Below are 26,602 nucleotides of genomic sequence, written 5' to 3'. Positions count from 1 at the left end.
CCAGGATACTAAAATCCAAGGTTTATCCAGTTCCTTATATAAAATTGCATAGTATTTGCATATTAACCCATACACATCTTCTTGTGTAATTTAAATAATCTCTACATTACTTATAATACCTACTATAATGTAAATACTATGTAAATCATTGTCATACTTTATTTTTCATTTGTATTTTTAATTTTTATATTATTATTTATTGTTGGGTTTTCCCAAATATTTTTAATCTGTGGTTGGTCGAATCTGCAGACACACAGGGCTGACTATAAAAAGCAGAAAAGAAGTCTATGTCCTTGTTTGGCACCTACCAAAAAGGCTTTCTTAAAAAATCTTCAAAAACTTCTCATAACTCATCAAAACTTCTCATTATCATGTAATTTGGCAGTAAGAATATAATGCAAAGTCCCATCTCCTGTATGCAAAAAAGCTAGAACTGGTTCCATAACATATTTAACAAAGTCTGCTTTGAACAGAAAAATATAAACATGTCACACGTATTTCTTTCTCTTTCCTTATGCAAATTCTGATTGTGTTTCATTTTGCTGGCTACTTTGAGGAATACTTAGGTATTTTCCCCCTGGTAGTACCATTAAGATGTTTCTGCTAGAGATGGCATAGAGCCAGTGTTGTCTGATTGATTCCTGATCCAATTTTAGTTTTTTTTGTAAAAATACAATCAGTTGATTTTGTGTACTACTATATCAGTAATCTAGAATTAGATTATCCATTTTAGAAAAGAATAAAAACAAATGAAAACATTCTTACTATGAAATTACAAGATGGAATCCTATTGCTGGCAAACAGCAGCAAAAGTTTTTCTTTTTACTTTCTAATCCTTATAGAATCAAAATATCACTTGGCTTTAAAATTATTAATATAACCAAAGTTTGCTAACTTGAACTTACTTTGGAAGTCCATTCTAAACAATGAATAGTATTTATTTTAGAAACACAATTTACTCCTTTCAAAAATTCAAAAATTATTATACTGACTTGTCATAAACTTTCTACAAATCACACCTTTCTTCCTTGGAGGTCAGGTATTTATGAATACCTAAGATTGTTTTGATGAACACAAAAGACTAACTCCTATATACTATCAACTACTTATTTAACAGGTTCAGTTCTTAAAGATTTTTCTTCAGTAAATTTTATAAATTCCCTTAAATCTTAACACTTATGTTTGATTCCTAAACGATTTATCCCATATAGTCAATTACTTCAGTTTCTTCATCTGTAAAATAAGGATAATAATAACATGCACGATTTCAGAGGTTTGTTGTTAAGACTAAATGTGCATATAAATTTCTTCGGCATGATGGCAAATGCTGAACACTCAAAAAATGTTTATTATTATCTTATTAATGATGCTGTTCTGTTCTAACCATGTTACCATTACGATGACTACTTTTACTTCAACATTATAGGGATCAAAACTGCCTCTATATCTGTCTTCCAATGCATCTATTCTGAAACAACAGAAAAGTCGGATTAATTTTTCCAAAAAGTAACTTCTATTATGTTAAGTCCCTACTCAAATATTTGGTAATTTTCCATTTACTACTACGTAAGTCTTCACTGCAGCTTAATAAAAATAATACATGAGTGTGGTGCGGTGGCTCATGCCTGTAATCCCAGCACTTTGGGAGGCCAACGCGGGCAGATCATGAGGTCAGGAATTCGACATCAGCCTGGCCGAAAAAATAGTGAAACACCGTCTCTACTAAAAATACAAAAAATTAGCTGGGCATGGTGGCAGATGCCTATAATTCCAGCTACTTGGGAGGCTGAGGCAGGAGAATCACTTGAACCCAGGAGGTGGTGGTAGCAATGAGCTGAGATCACACCATTGCACTCCAGCTGCGCGAGAGTACGAGACTCCGTCTCAAAAAAATAAATAAGTAAATAAAAAATAAAAAACATGGGCTAGGCATGGCGGCTCATGCCTGTAATCCCAGCACTTTGGGAGGCTGAGGTGGGTGGATCTCTTGAGGTCAAGCGTTCGAGACCAGCCTGGCAAACATGGTGAAACCCTGTCTCTACTGTAGCCAGGCATGGTGGCGCACTCCTGTAAACCCAGCTACTCCAAAGGCTGAGGCAGGAAAATCACTCGAACCCAGGAGGCAGAGGTTACAGTGAGCCAAGATCGCAGCCACTGCACTCCAGCCTGGGCGACAGAGCAAGACTCTGTCTCAAAAAAAAAAATAAATAACCAAAAATAAAAATAATACACGACAGTAAAGGTTCCTCACACAGATTTATCTCAAATCTCCTTTCCAAATTTATCATCCAGTACTTTCCCTATACAGAAACCTTCCAACCTAGCCAGGGCTTTCTTCTCTTTAGCCAATAATGCACATCTAAAACATTATGCCTGCCAATCACAATTCCTGATACATCTTCACAGTTATCAAGTCCTAACCACTTTTCTTTCAAGGTCTACCCATCAAATATCCCATGAAATCTCCCCTGACCACTGGGCACCAGTTCATAGTCTCCTTATAGGTGGTGAGTTCTCACTCTTACAGGGTTCAACAGAAAGCACTATGAATACAATATTGTTTAACTATTTTTTTTTTTGCCTATTTAACAAAGAAAATGCAAAATGACTAATTCCTAACTTGACAGCAGTTTAAAGTTAGAAATGTCCCCACAATACAAATTACCTTCAATGTAACATATAATCTCTACATAACACATTCCTACCTGCCAGTCCAAACAAAATAGAAAAGAAAAAGGTATAATAAAACATTAATTTTTTAAAAATTACCTCAACTTGTCTCTATTAACTTGATTTGGGAGTTTAGGAATGGGGGAAAAAAAAAAAAAAGAACAAACTGATCTCTAACTGGATACAATATAAATCTTATATAGTCACCTACTTGCAGATATCCCTGTATGTCTGAATTGCTGTATCCATGTAATGAGCAGGATATGGCCTAGGTGCTCCTGGTTGAAGAAAAGCGGACACTGCTGCCATTTCCTAAAATAAAAGATATAGTTTACATATTTCAAAAGAAGAAACAGTCTTACAGTTTAGATAGGAAACTAAACGTTAGCATGAAATTTGCTTTTTTTTTTTTTTTTAACTGGATACACATGTATAAACTTTATAGCCTAACGCAGATTTGAAAAACACATTTACAGCCCAGTCACTCATCAGAGAAGATGGGTGATCTGACTCTGGAAAGACTGAAGTCAGAGAGATCAAAAGAGTACCTAGAATTCAAATAAGTAATGAGTAAGAGTCCTATAGAAACCTCCACGTAGTAATGTCTTAGCTCTTGTGAGCAAGACTGCAGTACCTTCAGTTAAGGCCTCTAAAACATATCCTTAAAGACTATGGGCTCCTTAGCCACCTGGTCTCAGAGAAATCATTACAGTAACAGGCATTTCCTTATAGTATTTATATTACTCTCTTCCTACACTTTCCAACTCCTGAACACCCTCTAATGACCACTGTCTGGGGATGTGTTTTTCCTGAAAGAACATGAGGAATACAGAGACCAAAAGGGAGATGCTTCCATTACAGGCAAAGTTAGATTGGATAAGATTTAGCAGTTAAACTGCAGGAATATAAAGAATGAATTCTGGTGTTCAGACAATTACAAAAGGCTCAGGCAAATATAAGGGCACCACTGGCTACATGCGGAGCAAAGACTGCTTCCTAAGATTGTTTAGACCCCAGGGAGGTCTTTACTTTTGCCTAGACTCAGATTTGCCATGGAAATTCCAAAGAGAGCAGACATTTGGATTTGTCCTCCTTTGGGTGTCTACCTGAATGTTGTGTGTAGCAGTGTGAGTGAGTGCATGTATACACAATGTGCTTATGAGTGAATGCTATGTCAGGCCTAGTGGTTAGGTGTGTTGTCTATCACTTTTCTTTATTTTGTCCAGATTTTTTAATCTTCTGTTTTCTAGAGCTACTTATGTTTCCCCTGTTTATCATTGTAGTATTTGACAGTTATCTCTTCCCATCAAAAATATGCTAAACTGGCCAGGTGCAGTGACGCACGCCTATGATCCCAGCACTTTGGGAGGCTGAGGTGGATGCATCACTTGACGTCAGGAGTTTGAGACCAGCCTGGCCAACATGGTGAAACACTGTCTCTAATAAAAATACAAAAATTCCTGAACACCCTCAACAGCCAGGAGTGGTGGCAGGCACCTGTAATCCCAGCTACTCGGGAGGCTGAGGCAGGAGAATCGCTTGAACCTGGGAAGCAGAGGTTGTATTGAGCCGAGATAGTGCCACTGCACACTGGCCTGGGTGACAGAGTAAGATTTGGTCTCAAAAAACAAACAACAACAACAACAAAAAATATGCTGACCCTATGCTGGTCAGAGCAAGAGGTTATTTCTGTTAAGCAGCATCTTACCCGCAGTGTTTTCCCAGATAGCTGCCTAACAGCTTTAAGTGGGAGGTTGAAGTGTCAGTTTATCTAAATCATCTATTTTTCCAAACTAGCTTGAAAGGTCTTTTCGTTTATTTTTACTCCATGGGCCTCTGATATGCTGAGATATAACACAGTTATGGTTGTGGTATCATTTGTTATAGACACAAAAGGGAAAAAAGGTTGGCCAGGCCCAACATAACCAGCATGTTAGGTTGCCACTGGAGATGGGGGAGTCAGTCTCCACTTTGCAGTTGGGACTGCGCTCCTCTAACCTGTTTGCTGGGTTTTCTGTTTGAAAATAGCCCCTATTCCTCTCCAGTGTCCTGCTTTTTGAGTGTGTGTGTGTGTGTGTGTGTGTGTGTGTGTGTGTTTTCCCTGTGACACTGGAAGTGGAAACAATTTTCCACCCAGAGAGAAGCTTTGACCCAAAATGCTCCAAGAATGAATTTCCAAATATTTGCTAGTGGAAAAGGAGCAGAGGCTATGACAAGAGTGATTTAGTGTTGTACTTTCAAAAGAATTATCTACTATAGTAATATAAGTAATACATTTATATAAGCTTTCAATCTTAAAATTCTCTAGTCAATATCCGAAGTCTTCCATTCAATATTTAAATGAGATTTTCAAAAAAAACTATGGTGTATATATACTATCAAATTAGCCTAGTTTAAGATTTCTACTAACACCCTCCTCCCTGTTCTTCCCTAACCTTCAATAAGTAGAGAACAGACCAATGATGGATCACAAAGAGAAAAAATAAAGTACATCTCTTTCCAATTTATTGGTAACAATATAAAATCAGAGCTCACAACAGCTTGCCTTATCAATATATTCTGCCAATTACAAACTCTAGTTTATATCCACTATCATATAGATGGTGCAAAGACCATTTTTCTTAAACCTATTATTACTGTCAATTTCCTAGGTCATATTTCATTTTAAAACTTCATTCTGGATGGGTTCAGTGGCTCACACATGTAATCCCAGCACTTTGGCAGGCTGAGGCAGGAGGATTGCTTCAGCCCAGGAATTCAAGACCAGCCTGGGCAACATACTGAGATCTAGATCAAACAAACAAACAAAAAAACCTCATTCTATTGGCAATGCCTAGGACTTTAGTTAATAATTCAAATAATATACAATGGTGGTCAAAGGATTTAGAAATGAAGATTTAGCACGGTGCCACACGCTTGTAACCCCAGCACGTTGGAAGGCCAAGGCAGGGAGAATGCTTGAGCTCAGGAGTTCAAAACAATCCTGGGCAACATGGCAAAATGCCATCTCTACAAAAAATACAAAAATTAGCCAGACGTGGTGGTGCACGCCTGTAGTCCCAGCTACTGTGAGGGGCTGAGGTGGGAGGATCAGTTGAGCCCAGGAGGTTGAGGCTACATAAGCTGTGATCACACCACTGTACTCCAGCGTGGGCAACAGAGCAAGACTTGCCTCCAAAAAAAAAAAATCACCTAAGTTTTAATGAAAATGGCTCACGCCTGTAATCCCGACACTTTGAGAAAGACTGAGGCAGGCAGATCACCTGAAGTCTGGAGTTCGAGACCAGCCTGACCAACATGGAGAAACCCTGTCTCTACTAAAAATACAAAATTAGCCAGGTGTAGTGGTGCATGCCTGTAATGCCAGCTACTCGGGAGGCTGAGACAGGAGAATAGCAGGACGGGAAAGCCATAATTCACTTTTAAGACAAACAAACGTACTTCTCTGCCACATTTTTTTTTTAATTTTTTTGAGACCGAGTCTGGTCTGTGGCCCAGGCTGGAGTGCAGTGGCCGGATCTCAGCTCACTGCAAGCTCCAGCTCCCGGGTTCACGCCATTCTCCTGCCTCAGCCTCCCAAGTAGCTGGGACTACAGGCGCCTGCCACCACGCCCGGCTAATTTTTTGTATTTTTAGTAGAGACGGGGTTTCACCTTGTTAGCCAGGATGGTCTCGATCTCCTGACCTCATGATCCGCCCGTCTCGGCCTCCCAAAGTGCTGGGATTACAGGCTTGAGCCACCGCGCCCGGCCCACATTTTTTAAAATAGAAGAAAAAACAAATAATGATTTGGGAACTGAAATATGATTAAAACCTTTAACCTGATAGTTCCCTGAATGACAATATGAACCATATCTATTTCAGAATGCCTCTGCATCCTCAGCACTCAGCAGTATCTGCTCTAAAATTCATTGAAGGAGCTAAATAAAAATACATAATATCCATGTGACAAAATATCGTACAGCTCTAAAACATGCTTTCTTGGCCGGGTCCAGTGGATCACGCCTGTAATCCTAGCACTTTGGGAGGCCGAGACAGGCAGATCCCTTGAGGTCAGGAGTTCGAGATCAGTCTGGCGAACTTGGTGAAACCCCATCTCTACTACAAATACAAAAATTAGCTGGGTGTGGTGGCACATGCTTGTAATCCCAGCCACTTGGGAGGCTGAGGCAGGAGGCTCACTTGAACACAGGAGGTGGAGGATGCAGAGAGCTGAGATCAGGCCACCGCACTCCAGACTGGGCAACAGAGTGAGACTCCGTCTCAAAAAAATAAAAAAAGTCTTCAAGAATTCCTATTACTGGTTTTGCTGTGATATTTATTTTGCCTTTGTAGTTACAATGACTACATATCTTCTACAATTTTCATCTAAAAAGGCATACGATCTAGTCTATTCTACTACAACACATTTTCATCTTTTCAATTAGTTAACATGTGAATGGCAAGGGAAGTGGTATCAGTTCAAATTAAATTTTTATTTATTCATACATAATTTTTCTTAGGCAAGGGAATGAAAAATAGCAGTATTATAAACTTATATCCTTCAGAACGAAAGGAAAAAGCCCTGAGCTCAGCTGCTGCACAGAAAGGCTCTCTTTCAAGCTGCTAAAAACGAATGCCTACACTTTGGTGCGTATGGACTCTGTCTCCAGAGAAGCACACTACCAGCCTTTCACAGCTCTGGGCTCAGGGCAGGCTGTACTTTCTTCTATGATCGGCTTCATGGCAGCTCCCCTGGTTAGGAACTCTTCTTGCTCACCCCCATCCCTATAAAAAATTTATTTTTTATATTCCCTGAGGTATCCTCAGCCATGCTAAGCTGCCTATCTAGATTATTTAGGTAATCTTCCAAGGTACCGTTTAAAGTTTTTGTTTGTGCTCTGTTTACAAAGATGAATATGTTTGAAGAAGAGTATCCCAACTTTTCTCAGAAGCCTATTATTTTTAGGGTAGCTTTTAAAGGCTACAATGATTTTCAGGTGCACAAATATGTAAGAGCAAATATGCCTTTATTTTCCAGTGCTATATTATTTTCTCTCAAACAGCTACTAATACTTCCAGTTGAATGGCTTAAATGTAGTTTTTATCAAACATTCTACTTGCAGATACATTAAATAAAATTTTGTCATTACAAATGCATACCTAGGTTATAAGGTATTAATAATAACATGAAGTATTTGTGATTTCCTATGATGACTATAATGAGCAATCAGAGAATATTTAGCCAAGGAAGATTCACTTGTGTTTTCAAACGCTTCTCATGAACATAGCATATTTTCCATTTCTATGAAAGGTTTTTAAAAACTGGGTTGGCCAGGCACAGTACATTGCCTGAGGTCAGGAATTCGAGACCAGCCTGGGCAACACAGCGAAACCCCGTCTATACTAAAAACACACACACACAAAAATAATTAGCCGGGCATGGTGGGGTGTGCCTATAATCCCAGCTCCTCAGGAGACTTAAGCACAAGAATCGCTTGAATCCTGGAGGTGGAGGTTGCAGTGAGCCAAAATTCTGTCTCCAGAAAAAAAAAAAAAAAGTGGGCTGACTTTTTTCATTAAAAAAATTAGAGAACCAAAAAGCAACAGTAATATAATTTTGCTATTCTGGCTTCCATTTTTAAGTTACTAATTTTATATATGCACAGTATTAAAATAAATGCAAAACAAATGCCAGTTAATTAAATAAGTATCTGTCAACTTGTGAATATTTTCTAGTTAAAAAAAAGTATCTACACAATTACCAATGAATTATTCTTACACATTTTTTTCTTCACTTTTGTTTATAAGCTTACGTTTTTTAAAAGATTAAATAGAAACTAACAGTGCTAATTTTACTCTTTTCTGAACACATAAAGCAGATAACACATATATTTGTGGTAACTTTTCAAAAACATTAAAAGGTTTTAGGCAACAAGTATAGAAAATTCTTCTGAAATACCTGGCTTTGTAATCAATTACAAACCTAACACCACCAATACTTATTGACAGGTTATTACATATAAGGCATTATGCTAAGTGCATGCCTTATACCTTATCTGATCCTATACCATTAGGATTCACATATTTTACAGGTGAGAAAACTGTGGCTTAGAGACATTCAATAACTTGCCTAAGATGAGAGAGTGTCTCACACCTAAAGTACATGTTCTTGACTAATAATGAAGTCATACATCAAGCAACTTAAAAATGTCATGGTTTAAAAAAACTTCTAAAAAAATTTTTGTATTTTGAATATATTAGAAAATGAAATTCAGCCGGGCGCAGTGGCTCAAGCCTGTAATCCCAGCACTTTGGGAGGCCGAGACGGGCGGATCACGAGGTCGGGAGATCGAGACCATCCTGGTTAACACGGTGAAACCCCGTCTCTACTAAAAAATACAAAAAACTAGCCGGGCGAGGTGGCGGGCGCCTGTAGTCCCAGCTACTCGGGAGGCTGAGGCAGGAGAATGGCGTGAACCCGGGAGGCGGAGCTTGCAGTGAGCTGAGATCCGGCCACTGCACTCCAGCCTGGGTGACAGAGCGAGACTCCGTCTCAAAAAAAAAAAAAAAAAAAAAAAAGAAAATGAAATTCAATTCTGAAAGCTGATGAAAAAGTTAGAAAGTACTAATTAAGAAAGAAACCCTGATATATGACCATCTTTTAATTACCTAGTTTTTTGGGTTTTGTTTTTAAGAAACAAGTTTTTTCAATTTATTTTTAAAGATGCAATCTTACTATGTTGCTCAGGCTGGTCTCAAACTCTTGGGCTCAAGCAATTCTACTGCCTCAGCCTCCCAAGTAGCTGGGACTACAGGAAAGTGCCACCATACCCAGCTAATGAACTAGTCTGAGGGAAATCCATCAATTCAGCATTAAGGAATTCACAATCTATAAAGCACTATGTGTTCTTGGAGTACAACTTTATCCCTAAGGATTCTGTTTGCCACCAAGAGAAATTTCTAAAGCATTTATGGTAGCAGAATTAAGGAATTATAATACCACAGAATACCAACCAAGGCACCAGCTGCATAAAGCATTGCTTGATCATTAAGAAAATCTTTCTTTGCAGTATGATAGCAACTATAAGCCAAATCATAATGCTGCACCAAAAAACATAAGTCAGCCATTTTCCTGATTTGAAGTTCTGGTGCTTCTGGGGGATACCTGTAAATACAAAAGAAAATAATGCATAATTTATTACCCCCTAAACCACTATAAAATATACTAACAAGCTGCCATGTTCTTCTAGAACATGAGAAAAACTAATGCTATTTTAAAGAAATTCTACCTCCAACAAGAGTGTCAGTTCTCAAAAATATCTGGAAACAGAAAGTTCCTTGTTTTATTATTTATAGCCCTGAGAATGTCTCAAAGGCAGGCAAACATTTTCTCCATGGTCGAATAATGAAGTAAATGGTTAATTCCAAGTAACTCACATTTATATACAACCAGGAGAAAGATTAAAATCCAAAATGTATTAATTATATTTTTCCCTTAAAATGGTTTTTTGTGTAAAGCAAAATTTATTAAATGTGTCCCTTGTCTTAGAATCATCAAGTCATTACATTTTAGATATAGAACAGTTACTAATGATAACTAGTCTAACTTCATTGTTTTACAAATAATGAAACAGACCAAAAGTAAAGTGACCTTCCCATTTGTTTTTAGATGTCCAAGTACTTAGTTTTTAAAAAATTAATATGATTTACTTAAGAGTCACTCTTCTTATCTACCTGAATTTTCACCAATAAGAAACTAAGAAATCAAAGAGATAGTTATCTTCTGCAGGATATCATACAATCAAATACTAGTCAGAGGTAAAGAGAGGAAAAACAAAAACAACACTTTACTCACAGCAAGCCAGATGTATTTTTCAGCTCATTAATGCTCTTTTCTGGAACTTTACTGCCACTAAACCATTTTTTAGTTGCAGAAAATAGAGATCGACTCAAACCTTTTCTTGATATTAGCTTTAAAAAAGAGATTAAATATGTTGACAAATATAATTTAGTATTTTTCTTTTACATAAAAAAAATTTTAACTAAAAAGCTTTAATAGCAAATGTTCATTTTAACAAAACTGATTTAAAGAAAACTGTCTAATATGCTGGCAAAATCCTAGTGAAAATGAATCAGCCTCTTCCACAGTTGAACAGAATTTCACCACAATGAAGTAATTTTGAGAAGTCTTAATATTGGCCTATCTTAAAACGAAAACAAAACTTCAAATACATTTATTTATTCTTAAATTTACTATTTACTTAAATTTTAAAAATACTAATCCAAAAAATGAAACCTTACCTGATCGTTTAATTGCCTAATTGTTTTCTCTATATGTGGCAAAAGGCCCCGAAATGTGAACTCTTGTATAAACTGTCGAATTCTATCATGATCAGTAAGTGTTAAACATGCACCATGAATTATTCCAATATTTCCTTTCTTTGTTTCATGTAACGATGAAGCAGATCTTACATGATCTGGGCCATCAATACTGTTAGAAGGGTCACTGGATTGGTCCAACTGAAGTGGGTGAGCTCTAAAGTTATTTGGTAAGCCATCTACTGAAAAAGAGATACATCTTTTACTCTCAGAATGCAACAGAAAATAGTGATAATACTATCATACTGCTAAAGAAGAAGGAAAAAAAAGCAGAATGTTAAAATCCTTTCTTTCTGTATACATAAATGTGTAAGATAAAACAGCAGTAACATCCTGCAGCCCCAAAATTAAAGAGCTTGAGTTAATATTTGTTTTGGTACCTGTACTAGAAATTCGAAAATTCGTATACACCAGGAAATGAAGAAAAATACTTTATTTTAAATATTATAAAGAATGACTTTTAAATGGCACAACTAAGCCATAAGAAAAATATAACAAAAAAAAATTTTAGTTATCATTATGAAAACCATAATTTAAAATCAGAAATAAAGCTCTCAAAATCATGTAAATTTTTAAAAAATTAATGCTGTACGTCACATCTTCCCTTGCTTCAAAATGTTTTAAAAGAAATCTATACACTATTCATATAAAATAAATTTTTAAGTGTCAAAAACAATCAAAACTCAAGTGGCTCAGTAAAATCTTCAGAAGAAAAACCAACCTGCCCAATATCTTTCTGTATTATGAAAATCTCCCCCATCTTTTATCTATAAAGGTTAGCATGATCTGACAACAGTGCATATTTTCAATCAAAAGAGAAACTTAGAGAAAATATATTAAGACCTTTGACTTCGTTATCTAATCCATCCAATGAAAGCAAGTTATTATCAGAATTCTTATTTGAAGTCATAGTACAAGGCCCATCTTCATATGATTCCTATCAAAATAAAATTTAAAAAGCATTAGCAGTTATACTTAATCATATTTAATATACTATCAAATCCATCAACAACTGTAGTTACTCTGCTGTTGGCCTCATTTATTTGCTACAGTGAGCACTTTCTCCAAATTCATAACTTCTTCCACAGATCTTATTCTATCACTCCAACTCACACCTAGTATATTCTTAAATCCCCTTGCACATTCAAGCTACTATCCTAATTCTTCTTAATTCAAATTATCTCTCAGGATATCTACTTATATATGATATGTATACACACGAGTGTCATACAAGCACATACATATGCTTATGCATCTTAAGTAAGGAATAATGGCAAGAGAGATGGACTACTAGAGTCAGACAGGGAAAGAAGAGAGGCACAGGTATGAAATTTTTTGGGTCACAGTTTAAGCAGGTTGGAGTGAATTCTGAATATATTGAAGTGTTTTAGAAAAATATCTAATGCAATGTTTATTTGTGCAAAGAAACTGGTTTCTCAGTTAACAAAAAAACACTTGAACTAGAAATACCCAGACAACTCTACAAGACCAGTAAATATGATATATTATTCTGAGTGTCACGCTTTGAGGGAATTTACATAAACTGGAACTTAAGAAGAAAGTGACCAGGACAAAAAAGTCTGAAGCCACTCCTTGAGAAAGAGTTGCAGAAACTAGGCATATTTAGACTGGAAAAATACAAAAGAAGACATGAGAATTATCCTTCTATATTTTGAAAGTTGTCTTAACAGAAAACTGACAGAGTCACCCCCAAAGGATCAAGCGTACAAGCAAAGGTCAAGAATTTATGGTTGATCCTCAAGCAAAATAAGAGAATTTCTGGGTGATCAGACCTGAAATAGGTCACTTAATAAGAATACAGTGAGTACTGTCAACAGATGTAGTCATTCGCAAGTTTAAACAAAATTAAAGCATTAGATCAAGCATTGGATGTAAAACCTCCAAACTATTCTCCAACTTTGAGCCTCTAGGATTCTAAGGCATAGATTTCTGATATTTCTGCCTTCTGTGAAAAGTTCTCATACTGGACAATCTTCTTTATGTTCCCCTTCACAACCTTAGGTGAATGAACTCTAAAGTGAATTTTTTTCAGTACTGTTCTTATTCTTAGAATGGCCCTAAAAGACCATTTTTAAAAATAAAGTTCCTTCACATCCAACTGGTACTTCTTTGCTCAGAGACTTTTCCCCAGCATTATCTTAAAGAACGTCAATAATCAATTCTAAAGTCAGTAAAATACCAGAATAGCACTGCATCTAGATTTAAAGATTCCATTTATGAGACAGAAAAATAAGGCAAATAGACAGATTAAACAATACTTATCTTAGAAGATTGAAAATTACATAAGCTTTATAACTGATTTTTAAATGTCACACACAGAGTGCATAATACAGTTTAATTGAACAATATAAATATATTTTCCATTTACTTAAGAATTTCTGGGCCAGGCGTTGTGGCTCACGCCTGTAATAACAACACTTTGGGAGGCTAAGGCATGCAGATCACTTGAGGTCAGGAGTTCAAGACCAGCCTACTCAACAGGGTGAAACCCCGTCCCCACTAAAAATGAATCGCTTTAACCCAGGAGGTAGAGGGTGCAGTGAGTTGAGATCTCGCCACTGCATTCCAGCCTGGGCGACAGAGTGAGACTCCATCTCCAAAAAAAAATTCTGGCCAGGTATGGTGGCTCATACCTGTAGCCACAGCACTTCGGGAGGCCAAGGCAAGGGATCACTTGAGGTCAGGAGTTCGAGACTAGTCTGGACAACATGGTGAATCCTACCTCTACTAAAAATACAAAAATTAGCCAGGCGTGGTGGCGGGTGCCTATAATCCCAGCTACTCGGGAAGCTGAGGCATGAGAATCATTCGAATCCCGGAGGCAGAGGTTGCAGTGAGCCGAGATTGTGCCACTGTACTCTGGCCTGGGCAACAGAGTAAGACGCTGTCTCAAAAAAAAAAAAAGAATTTCTTCTAGGCTGGCATGGTGGCTCACATCTGTAATCCCAGCACTTTGGGAGGCCAAGGCCTGGGAGACAGAGTGAGACCCTGTCTCAAAAAAAAAAAAAAAAATTCTCCTAAACAAAAAACAGGAACAGTGACTCTTGATCATCTGAACTAAGCATATGAACTTGGCATCTGACCACTACCAAGTGGCATTATACCTTAGAAGTCTGACAAAACATCAAATCAACTTAAGTCAACAGGACAATCAATCTTGTTCCAGAACTCGAGGTTAAGAAAGGAGTAATTAAGAAACAGTAACTCCTGAGAGTACAGAAAGAAGGGAAATCAAGGGAAAGTTGGAGGGAAATGCCCATCCACCTAAAAAGTATGAGTTCCCGAAGGTGGCTATAAAAGCATGTTGAAAAGGTAGGAAGGAGGCTGGGCAGGATGGTTCATGCCTATAATCCTAGCAATTGTGGAGGCCAAGGCAGGCAGATCACCTGAGGTCAAGAGTTCGAGACCACCCTGACGAATATGGTGAAACCCTCTCTGTACTAAAAATACAAAAATTAGCTGGGCGTAGTGGTGTGCACCTGAAGTGCCAGCTACTTGGGAGGCTGAAAGAGGAGAACTGCTTGAACCTGGGAGGTAGAGGGTTGCAGTGAGCCAAGATCGCACCATTGCACCCCAGCCTGGCCAACAGAACGAGACTCTATCTCCAAAAAAAAAAAAAAATGGTGGTGGGTGGTGGATGCCTATAATCCCATTTACTCAGGAGGCTGAGACAGGAGAATCGCTTGAACCCAGGAGGTGGAGGTTGCAGTGAGCTGAGAGCACGCCACTGCACTCCAGCCTTGGTGACAGAGTGAGACTCTGTTTCAAAAAAAAAGAAAAAGAAAAAGAAAAGAAAATGTAGGGAGCAACCCCAGAGCATGTAGATAATAAAGAATTGACTGTAGGCATTCATAATGAATTAAACGGACAAGTCAAAAATTCTATTCTGCATGTCTAGCCTATCTAATTCAATTCTTAATGTGTAATTCACTTTTCATCTTTTAAGAAAGAGATCAGGCCAGGCGCGGTGGCTCATAGCAGTAATCCTAACACTTTGGGAAGTTAAGGCGGGCAGATCACTTGAGGTCAGAAGTTCGAGACCAGCCTGGCCAATATAGTGAAACCTCACCTCTACTAAAAATACAAAAATTTGCCTGGAATGGTGGCATGTGCCTGTAAATCTCATCTACTTGGGAGGCTGAGGCAGGGGAATCACTTAAACCTGCAATATAGTGAAACCTCACCTCTACTAAAAATACAAAATTTGGCTGGAATGGTGGCATGTGCCTGTAAATCTCATCTACTTGGGAGGCTGAGGCAGGGGAATCACTTAAACCTGGGAGGCGGAGGTTGCAGTGAGCTGAGATCACACCACTGCACTCTAGCCTGGGCGACAGAACAAGACACTGTCTCAAAAAAAAAAAAAAAAAAAGATCAATTCACACTGATATTACACACCTGAAAAGAGTGCACATAAGGGATTACTGTAGTTTGTTAAAAACAGTTTTAAACCACTGATCTAAGAGCTCACCTCTGACAGATCAAAACTGACCAGATTCCACATAATAATTATACTAGTTAAACCAAAATGTAAAAACTGAAGTATAGTTTTTGTGGTTTGCTTCATTTTATTTTATTTTTTACATATACCTGGTTTTGAATACTATTTTTCTGGAGATACTGACTCCAAGGATCTGGTATCTGTTCATCTGATGCTCGATTAGACGTTCGAGAATTAATTTTAAGTAAATAGCAACCCTGAGTTCCATATTTCTGTTTCATTTCTTCATAAATTGATTCAGCTCTAAAACAGAAAATGGAAAAAAATCTGAAGTAAAAGAGGAGTAGGCCGTAGGCAATAACAGATACTAAAGTAGTACAAAAATAACATTAAAATAATCCCCAAAAAAGGCAGAACAGAAAATTAGGACAGAATAACCTAAAAGCTAAAACAAAAATCATGATCGCAATTGAAATTTAGCTAGCTTAGATACCACCTTAAAGCAGTTACCAAAGTATGTTCCATGGAATAAAATTCTGCAAGATAAACTCCTCTATGTTATTCAAAGAGAGAGCTCTGGTGGTCAAACTAGATTGAGCGGGAACTACAGCAAACAAAACAAGTGTTTTGACCTGGCGTGGTGGCTGGCTCACGCCCATAATCCCAGCACTTTGGAAGGCCAAGGTGGGAAGATCACTTCAAGTCAGGAGTTAGAGACCATCCTAGGCAACACAGGGAAACCCCATCTCTACCAAAAATAAAATTAACCAGGAATGGTGGCACACACCTGTGGTCCCAGCTGCCCAAGAGGCTGAGGTGGGAAGACTGCTTGAGCCCAGGCACTGCACTCTAGCCTAGGCAACAAAGTGAGACTCCCATTTCAAAAAAAAAAGGAGGAAAAACAAGAAGAAAAAAAAAAAAACCTGGAAAACTTTAAAGCACATTCAAATGCAAATACTAATACTATGTAAGCAACAAGCCTAGCACTAAAAAATTATGGCTGGATAAGTAAAATAGTCATAGAAAATTTGTATAAATACAGATGTGTGTGTGTGTACACACACTCAAGGACAATAAAGCAAACTCCTGCTTACATTACTAATGATACTGCTAAATCTAAGAACCATTCATCTGATACTTGAATTACCTCAAATATCCTAGTTACAACCGTTCAATATGGAAGACACACTCCAAATTCAACTGACATAAACTAATTCTAATAGTCATTTCAAATTTTTTCTATTAATATAGTAGTACACCTTATCCAACATGTTACAGACATTTCAAAATATCCTAAAGATTAGAAATCTTCAGAGTAATTATTTGGCTCTACAGAGGAAAATTTAATAAAAAGATGGTGGTCCATGCTCAGAACAAGGGCAGGTAATAATTATTACACTACATTTCCTCAGTGGCACTAAGGCATCAGAATAGTTTCAGACAAAACATTAATCTGCTCCACACCTTGAACCAAAAGCCAAAATAAGCTCCAAAGCCATACAAGTAAAATTACTGTGTTTACCTTATTTTTCAAGAATTTATTTTATTTTTAAAGACAATCTATTCACATATCCCGAATACAATACTGCAAACAACAAATAATGAATATTAAAGGAAACATTTAAAAATATTTGAATATTTCTAAGACTATGAAAAATATCAAGGCTGTAAATATGAAGTCACAAGAAAGTGGACTGTGAAAAAGTGCCTATAAGCAAGTCAGGAAGTGAAAAGTGGAAAACTGGGAAGCAGAAAAGAACAAAGAAAGATAAATAATTTTATATAAAACCAGAAATAACAGCTAAGATCTACAGTTGTGAAATGACAAGTGTTTCTGTACAGACTGTAAGAATTATACATTAAAAAGAAAGTGTGGGTAAGCATATGAAATCTAACATAAGGCCAGGTGCGGTGGCTCATCCCTGTAATCCTTCCACTTTGGGAGGCCAAGGCGGGCAGATCACCTGAAGTCAGGAGTTCCAGAGCAGCCTGGCCTACATGGTGAAACAACATCTCTACTAAAAATTCAAAAATTAGCCATGGTGGCATATGCCTGTAATCCCAGCTACCCGGGAGGCTGAGGCAGGAGAATTGCTAGAACTCAGGAAGCACAGAGGCTGCAGTGAGTCAAGATCGTGCCACCGTACTCCAGCCCAGGTGACAGAGTGAAACCCTATCAAAAAAAAAAGGTAGGGGGGGCCAGGCGCAGTGGCTCACGCCTGTAATCCCAGCACTTTGGGAGGCTGAGGTGGGCGGATCACCTGGGGTCAAGAGTTCAAGACTAGCCTGGACAACATAGTGAAACCCCATCTGTACTGAAAATACAAAAATTAGCTCGGCGTGGTGGCAGGCGCCTGTAATTCCAGCTACTCAGGAGGCTGAGGCAGGAGAATTGCTTGAACCCGGGAGGCGGAGGTTGCAGTGAGCCGAGATCATGCCACTACACTCCAGCCTGGGTGATAGGGCAAGACCCTGTCTCAAAAAAAAAAAAAAAAAGAAACCTAACATAAAAAAAACCTGGCTGTTGAATATAATGCCAGGATAAAACAAAGTTAAATGCTTTATTAATAAAATTCACATTAAACTTTTACATTCTTGTATCAAAAATAAATCCAAAACGTAAACAAGCTATCTCCAAATTAATGTAAAATCATTTAACTGGAAAAAATTTTTCATTTAAAAAAAAACTTACCTTTGTTCATTTCCTGCACTTACATCATGTAAAAGTACATAATATTTAAGTGTATTTGGTATAAACCACTTGGGGTAGGAATAATCACTGTTGTGCTGAATTCGATGCTGTTCTTGTGACAACTTTGAAAACTGTTCCACAGGTTCAGCTTCACTAGATGACGCTACCAACATACCTTGTAAACCATATTATTAAGGTAATTATCGCTTATTACTCAATGATAAATATTGTCCTATAGAGATAACTTTAAGGAGTTTTTTTTTTTTTTTTTTGAGACAAAGTCTCGCTCTGTAGCCCAGGCTGCAGTGCTAGTGGCACGATCTCGACTCACCACAACCTCCGCCTCCCAGGTTCAAGCGATTCTCCTGCCTCAGCATCCAGAGTAGCTGGGATTACAGGTGCGAGCCACTGCACCCAGCTAATTTTTTGTATTTTTAGTAAAGACAGGGTTTCACCATGTTGGCCAGGCTGGTCTTGAACTCCTGACCTAAGGTAATCAGCCCACCTCGGCCTCCCAAAGTGCTCGGATTTTAGGCATGAGCCACCGCTCCCAGCGATATTTTCTCAGGTAATCCAATTTCATAGGTTTTCACTGCAAGCACAAAATAATTTCTCCAACCCTCCAAATAATTCAATACTCCAGATAATTCTAACAGATGTTTTTGTTGACAGTTTTTTAGGCCTTTATATACATAATAAGGAAACTCATAAAAATAAAAATGGACAACTGTACGGCTTCAGCAGAATGAATTCTGCTGCATCTTGCTTCTCTCCATTCTATCTCACTGCAGTTACAAATTTCATCCTACCTCTTAACTTTCGTCAATAACCACATTAAGAAAACTAAGCCACAATCATCAAAAAAGAATACCCATTAAAAAATTACTAAAAATATCCAAAATTATTTTTCATGAGTCTTAGGATAAGCAGTCAATTCTGAAGCAATCAGTGAAAGCAGTTAACATTGTTTACATTTTCTTTCTCAAATAGCTAAAAAACTTATTAAGCATGAAATATTCAAGCTAGGGGGCTAAAGAAAAATAAGCAAGCCCTCTGTAGTCTTATTTTACAACCAAAAACTAAATTGGTTAAAAAATTGTTACAGCAGTCCTATATCTAGGAGGCCATTTAACAAAATAACAAAGACTCCATGCATCGTCAATCAATAAAAAATAATTTATTCTCTATATCTTCAACAATTTTCCCTTCATTAACTATTTCTGAGATTAATAATTTCCAAACATTTGATTTTAGGAGAACATAAATGTCAAAGGATACATGCTAAATAGTGGTTCAGAAATTCATGATCCGATGCTGGCATCGACTGAAGAAAGGTTTCTCTGTAAGACTCAAACCATGGAGTAGTGGCTAAAATTAACAATATACAAAACAGTTAAAATTCTTCAATAGAATCAGTTTACAACAGACAAAATTTCAAGTCCATATTCCTAAAAGGTGTAAAAAAATAATTTCTAACAGTAAACAAGCATTTTTCACCTGTGCTTTCAGATGTACATGTGTGTACATATAAACTGTGTATAGGGCCTGGCACAGTGGCTCACGCCTGTAATCCCAGCACTTCGGGAGGCCAAGCTGGGTGGATCACCTGAGGTCAGGAGTTCGAGACCAGCCTGGTCAACATGGCAAAACCTTGTGTCTCTACTAAAAATACAAAAATTAGCTGGGAGTGGTGGCACATGACTGTAATCCCAGGTACTCAGGAGGCTGAGGCAGTAAAATTGTTTGAACCTGGGAGGTGGGGGTTGCAGTGAGTCGAAATCACACCACTGCACTCCAGCCTGGGTGACAGAACGAGACTCCATCTCAAAATAATACTACTACTACTAATAATAAACTGAGTATATATGTACACATACCTTTTAAGCCATTCACAAGAATATATTCACACGAGAATATATTCATATATTCATGAAAGTATATATATATTTGCAAAAATAAAATTGAATTATTCCCAAACCTAGTGTTCCCACAACCTACTTACCTATTAATGCTCCAAATATTACCTACATGAGTAAAGAGATTATTTCTTTAGAACTCAAGTTCTGTGACCCTGCCACTAATCACACTGCCATAAGTAGATCCTTTTCAGAAATAACACTTAGCATAGAGGTTCTCAACTGAGCATGATTTTGACCCCTAGGAAACATCTGGCAACTTCTCAAGATATTTTTCGTTATCGGTTCTGGGGTAGGTGGGTTATGCTACTGGCATCAAAGAGGTCAGGTATAATGCAAAACATCTCACAAGACAAGACAAGACAGTCCCTACAATAAAGAAGTATCTAGCTCAAAATGTAAATGGTGGTATGGTTGATAAATCTTACTTTGTAATTTGATTACTTGATTTTTTTTTTTTTTTTTTGAGACAGAGTCTCGCTCTGTCGCCCAGGCTGGAGTGCAGTGGCGCAATCTCGGCTCACTGCAAGCTCCGCCTCCCGGGTTCCCGCCATTCTCCTGCCTCAGCCTCCTGAGTAGCTGGGACTACAGGCGCCCGCCACCGCGCCCGGCTAATTTTTTGTATTTTTAGTAGAAACGGGGTTTCACCGTGGTCTCGATCTCCTGACCTTGTGATCCGCCCGCCTCGGCCTCCCAAAGTGCTGGGATTACAGGCGTGAGCCACCGCGCCCGGCCTTGATTACTTGAATATGACACTAACAAAGCCTCTGAATGAAATTTCAAAGTACACTTACCTTATAATCAAATACAAGAAGTATATTTTCACTGTTTGTATAAACGTATATAATGTGATTCTTAAAAAGTCAACTCTCTTGTTCCACATCAAGTATTTTGTATCACAACTATTCTTTTTATTTGAACTTATGTAAAACTTAGTGGTTTCATTAGGTTTTAAGCAGATTATCTGTATCAGTTTTACTAAAAGGACTCCATTCCTATGCTGATTTATGCTGATTATCAAACTTTATATTCCTTTTGCTTTCATCTTAACCACTGAAAACAGCAAATATATTCTTTCTGCTTACATTATAATACTATATTAAACAAATGGAAGGGCTGAAGAAAAAGTCATTCATCTTAACCAAATAGCATTCTAACCTGGTTCCAAATACACAGAAATTTTAACTCCAGCCAATGCCTCATGAGAATGACCCATATATTACATATAGTCTGATTAGGAGAGCAACCACTATCACGATTTCATGTTCATTGTTATAAAAGAGGAAATAGGCAGGGCATGATGCTTCACACCAGTAATCCTAACACTTTGGAGGTTGGGTACGGTGGCTCATGCCTGTAGTCCCAGCACTTTGGGAGGTCAAGGCAGGCGGATCACTTGAGGTCAAGAGTTTGAGACCAGCCTGGCCAACATGGTGAAACCAACATGTTAGAGCGAAACTCTGTCTCAAAAAAAAAAAATTAGCTGGGCATGGTGGTGCACATCTTCAGTCCCAGCATTCTCTTGAGGTGTAAATAAATTATGGCCCATCCATTAAAAAGATACATTAGCAGCTGTAAAAGAACGGGGAGAAATCTCTGCATATTACAACGAAGTGCTCTTCCAGATATATTAAGTGAAAAAAGCGACAGCAGAAAAGTATGCATTTTTGTGCAAGAAAAGGAAAATATGAACAGCCATACCTATATTTGCTTATAGTTTCAAAGAGAGGTAATAGAATAAATCTACTACATTTAATTATCTATACAAGAGAGAAAAGAAAGGAGAGAGATAAGAAAGGAGAGGGATCTACCAAGTCCTGTAGAATAAAGAGATCTTTAGGCCAGGCGCGGTGGCTCACGCCTGCAATCCCAACACTTTGGGAGGCTGAGGCGGGCGGATTAGCTGAGGTGGGGAGTTTGAGACCAGCCTGACCAACATGGAGAAACCCTGTCTCTACTAAAAATACAAAATAATCTGAGTGGGTGGGGTGATGCATGCCTGTAATCCCAGCTACTCGGGAGGCTGAGGCAAGAGAGTGGCTTGAACTCGGGAGATGGAGGCTGCAGTGAGCGGAGATCGCACCACTGCATTACTCTAGCCTGGATGACAGAGCGAGACTCCGTCTCAAAAAAAAAAAACAAAAAAAAAACGTATCTTTGAGATTTGATTCAGTCAGAAAAGCCTCTAATCCACATTGTCAGCCTTGGAGCCTTCTGCAATGTATAATGTAGCTTTCTCATTTCACCTTCTGGAAAAGGGAATGTGATTATTTCATTCATTACTCTTTGATTTTCTCGTATCTGGGTTCTACTCTCAGGATGAAATTATCCAATTACATATATATTTAGAGGAAGAAATGAAGGAGAAATTCAAAATGTTTATGGCGCTTTCTTATTGCCTGAAAACTGAATAAAATCAAACTTATCAATTGTTCCCCCAAATTACGCAAAAGATCTTTTGAAAACTATATTACATGAGTGCTTCTGCCTCTTTAAGACAAAAGAATGAAACCCCAAACTGTCATTTATTTCTTAAAGTTCATCATAAAAGTACTAAAAGAGTTAACTGTAATTAGATTTTTATTGCGTTTTAAATAGGTCTACGTGTTTGAGGGAAAAAAAAAGAAGGGACATGAATAGAGGACAAGCCTCCTCTCTATCTTGCTTTATATAGTTTTGACTTTGAAACTATGTGAATGTACACATAATGAAAAATAAATTAAAAAGCAAAATACATACACATACAGACATACACAGACATACTCTTAAATTGAAATAATAACTTTCTAAATACTAGTAGTAACTGGTAGCTTGTGGCTGGGTGTAGTGGCTCACACCTGTAATCCTAGCACTTTGGGAGGCTGAGGCAGAGGGATCACTAGAGCCCAGGAGTCAGAGACCAGCCTGGGAAACACAGTAAACCCCGTCTCTACAAAAAGTACAGAAATTACTCGGGAGTGGGATATCAGGCTGTAGTGCTGGCTACTCGAGAGGCTAAGGTGGGAAGGTCGCTTGAACCCAGGAGGTCAAAACTGCAGTGAGCCGAGATGGCGCCACTGCACTCCAGCTTGGGCGACAGAGCGAGACCTTGGCTCAAAACGAACAAAGAAGAAAAAATGTTCTTGCACTTATTTTGGGATAAAAATCACTATTTTCCTCATACCCCTTTCCATCTCTACATGTTCTTTGTCCAGAATTGAAATAGCAACCATGTTTTCCTACTAAAGTTTTCTGGCCATGTTCAGTGGCTCACGCCTATAATCCCAGTACTTTGGGAGGCCGAGGCAGGCAGATCACTTGAGCCCAGGAGTTCGAGACCAGCCTGGGCAACATGAGAAAACCTCATCTCTACAAAAAATGCAAAATTAACCGGGCATGGTCGCCCACACCTGTAGTCCCTGCTACTCGGGAGGCTGAGGTAGGAGGATCGCTTGAGCCCAGGAGGCAAAGGTTGCAGTGAGCCAAGATGGAGCCACTGCACTCCAGCCTGGGTGACACAATGAGACACTGCCTCAAAAAAAAAAACAGAAAAAAAAAAACCATGCAGAGTGTACTGTTTTGGTAAGGAAAGGTAATATGGTCTTCCTTCCTTTTAAAATAAGATGCAGCCCAAAATATACCATTCAAAGACAATGCTTGGATTTAATAGATAAACATGTAAGAGTAAACAGGATAATGGATGATAAAATAGATAAAAGTTGAAAAAGCATCATTAAACTTTCCTCATTTTAGAAAAATTAGACATGTCAATTGGGACAAATACAAAATAGTACCTAAGTGGGAAAAAAAAGACGATACAAAGTAAGCGAGAAAAATCTAGAAAACTGAGACCATCACAAGAAATCCCTGTATATAACAAAGACTTTCAACTCCAGCAATGTGTCATTCCAATTACTGTACCAAGGAACAGTAGCTTTCAATGACCGATCTGAAGAAAACACAGCATTGTTAAGTTTATGAGGTAAATATCTAACATCTATTTCTTTAACAGAATGAATGAAAAGTATGCTGACTCACATTAATGGTGAAAATTAGAAGCATACATCTGAATATGTAAGAATTAGTACCTTATTAAAATGGATAAAACCACTTTTCTATGATCTCCAAAGAGTATTATTCTGCTATAATGAAATTTTACTAAAATTAACTTAGTACTTCATCATATATCATTCTCAGTCTTTATGGCCAACATAAAAATAAAGTTGAAAGGAGGTCCCTTACAGTAAAAGGGAAAGGAGCTAAAAAAAAAAAAAAAAAAAAAAAAAAGTTCTTCTGGTGTGTAGTTTATCCTACTTGAGCCCAGGAGTTGGAGACCAGTCTGGGTAACATAGTGAGACCCCGCCTCTAGTTTTAAAAATAATAAGGCTAGGTGTGGTAGCTCATGCCTGTAATCCCAGCACTTTGAGAGGCTCAGGTGGGTGGATCACCTGAGGTCAGGAGTTCAAGACAAGCCTGGCCAACATGGCAAAATCCTGCCTCTATTAAAAAATACAAAAATTAGCCAGGTGTAGTGGCTCATGCCTATAATCCCAGCACTTTAGGAGACTGAGATGGGTGGATCACCTGATGTCAGGAGTTTGAGACCAGCCTGGCCAACATGGTGAAACTTTATCTCTACTAAAAATACAAAAAATTAGCCAGGCGTGGCGGCGGGTGCCTATAATGCCAGCTACTCGGAGGCTGAGGCAGGAGAATTGCTTGAACCCGGGAGATGGAGGTTGCAGTGAGCCGAGGTGCACTCCAGCCTGGGTAATAAGAGCAAGACTCCATCTCAAAAAATATTTATATAAAAATTAGCTGGGTGTTGTGGTGGGCGCCTGTAATCCCAGCTATTTGGGAGGCTAAGGCAGGGAGAACTACTTGAACTAGGAGGCAGAGGTTGCAGTGAGCCAAGATCGTGCCAGTGCATTCCAGCCTGGGCAAAAGAGCAAGACTCCATCCCTCCCCACCAAAAAAAAAAAAAAAAATGGCCGGGAGTGGTGGCTCACACCTGTAATCCCAGCACTTTGGGAGGCCAAGGCAGGTGGATCACTTGAGTACAGAAGTTCAAGACCAGCCTGGCCAACATCGTGAAACCCTGTCTCTACTGAAAATACAAATAATAATAATAATAATTTTTTTTTTTTAATCTGCCTGAAGCAGGAGAACCCAGGATGTGGAGGCTGCAGTGAGCCAAGATCACACCACTGCACTCCAGACTGGGCAACAAGGGGGAAACTCAGTCTCAAAAAATAAAATAAAATCTGCCTGAAGAGTTAATAAGCTACAGTAACTGCCTCCACCTGCTTTTAAATGCAAATAGCAATCAATCCTCCCATATGAGGAGATGCTGGCAGGGACCTGAGAATGCAAGTAATATAATTAGATAAAACAATCTCCTACAATCAAATCATAACTACATTGTTCCTATAAACGATCTGCCAAACCAATTCAAAAGAAAAAAAAGGCCCAGGACACAGATAGCCAGAGGCAGATTTGAGAATCCTTCTCTGGATAAACTAAATGGCCTTAAAGGAAAAAAAACTGTAAGTCATAAAAATTGGGCAACACTTAAACCTATTCTTAGCCTTCCACCCAATAAAGAAGTCTACTAACTGGTAAGTTTTCTTATACTCAGTCAGGGTTTTAATGTCTCAATTTGAAATAGAAAATAATGCATGGTTTTTACCAAACATTTGAGGTAAGTGTCCAAAATGAAAAAATCAAAACAAATAAAAATAATATGAATGAAAAAAAAAAGGCACAGGATAGAAGAAAACTTAAAAACAAACAGCCAACAACAATTTATTACTATCTTCAGAGTTAAGATACTATAACATAAAACCTGAATAGGATGGTATAATAAAGAAAAATCTAGAGAAGAAAATAGCTCCAAAAAAACCACAAAAAGACATCAAACATTAAAACTTCAATAGAAGAGTCAGAAGATAAAGTCAAGGATATTCATACCCAGAAAAATAAAACAAAAAGACAGAGATAGACAATTTTAGAAAAAAAGGTAACAACATTAGAGGACCAACTCAGGAAGTTCTACATCCAACTAACAGTAGTTTCAGAAAGAACAGAGAAAACAATAGGGGAGAAATTTAAGAAAAACAAGACAGTTTCTAAGGACTAAAAAGTGCATGACCAGACTGTCAAAAGAAGCTGTCCAGTAAAATAAGTGAAAAAGGAGTTATAACCCCCAACATGAAATTTCAAAATAGCAGGGATAAAGACCTTCAAAAACTTCTAAAAGCTGGAGGGTTGGGGGTAATACATATAATGGCTTCTAGCTTTTTTAAGAGCAATGCTTGAAGCTAAAAGAAAGTGGATCAATTCTGAGGAAAATGATTTATAACAATGTACACAGTCAAACCATCGATCAACTATATAAAATAAGAAAACTTTCCAACATTCATTCCTCAAAAATTTTATTTTCCAAGCACCCGTTCTCAGGAAGCTACTAGAGATGTCCTTCACCAGATTAAGGAAATATACAAAAAATATATATAAATGAAA

At 37.9% G+C, this 26,602-nt stretch overlaps 1 protein-coding gene and 1 long non-coding RNA gene across 10 annotated transcripts in view; both read right to left on the bottom strand.

Annotated features, from left to right (window-relative positions):
* TRAPPC8 (trafficking protein particle complex subunit 8) overlaps window positions 1-26,602 on the bottom strand; it is a 111,023-nt gene that overhangs the window by 69,731 nt on the left and 14,690 nt on the right. For 4 of the 9 annotated variants that reach the window (XR_012427210.1, XR_012427211.1, XM_005586960.4 and 1 more), the window contains exons 3-10: window positions 19,464-19,553; window positions 18,186-18,360; window positions 15,643-15,796; window positions 11,875-11,968; window positions 10,954-11,213; window positions 10,508-10,623; window positions 9,667-9,817; window positions 2,882-2,982 (exon numbers count right to left, since the gene is read on the bottom strand). Coding sequence is in view for 6 of the 9 variants with exons in the window: in XM_005586960.4 (XP_005587017.3) it covers window positions 2,882-2,982; window positions 9,667-9,817; window positions 10,508-10,623; window positions 10,954-11,213; window positions 11,875-11,968; window positions 15,643-15,796; window positions 18,186-18,360; window positions 19,464-19,553 (1,141 nt within the window). In the remaining 3 variants the exon portion in view is untranslated. The remainder of the gene's footprint in view (window positions 1-2,881; window positions 2,983-9,666; window positions 9,818-10,507; window positions 10,624-10,953; window positions 11,214-11,874; window positions 11,969-15,642; window positions 15,797-18,185; window positions 18,361-19,463; window positions 19,554-26,602) is intronic. The other 5 variants (XR_012427212.1, XM_005586961.4, XM_005586963.4 and 2 more) reach the window with 3 other exon arrangements.
* LOC135968256 (uncharacterized) lies at window positions 14,713-15,425 on the bottom strand. The gene is made up of 2 exons (XR_010582883.2): window positions 15,329-15,425; window positions 14,713-15,214 (listed from the first exon to the last, which is right to left on the bottom strand). It is a non-coding gene; the product is annotated as an uncharacterized lncRNA (long non-coding RNA).

Source organism: Macaca fascicularis, chromosome 18 (assembly GCF_037993035.2).
Source record: "Macaca fascicularis isolate 582-1 chromosome 18, T2T-MFA8v1.1".
Classification (NCBI taxonomy): Eukaryota; Metazoa; Chordata; class Mammalia; order Primates; family Cercopithecidae; genus Macaca; species Macaca fascicularis.
Note: the sequence above shows the minus strand (reverse complement) of the source record. Positions and strands in the feature narration are given on the sequence as shown.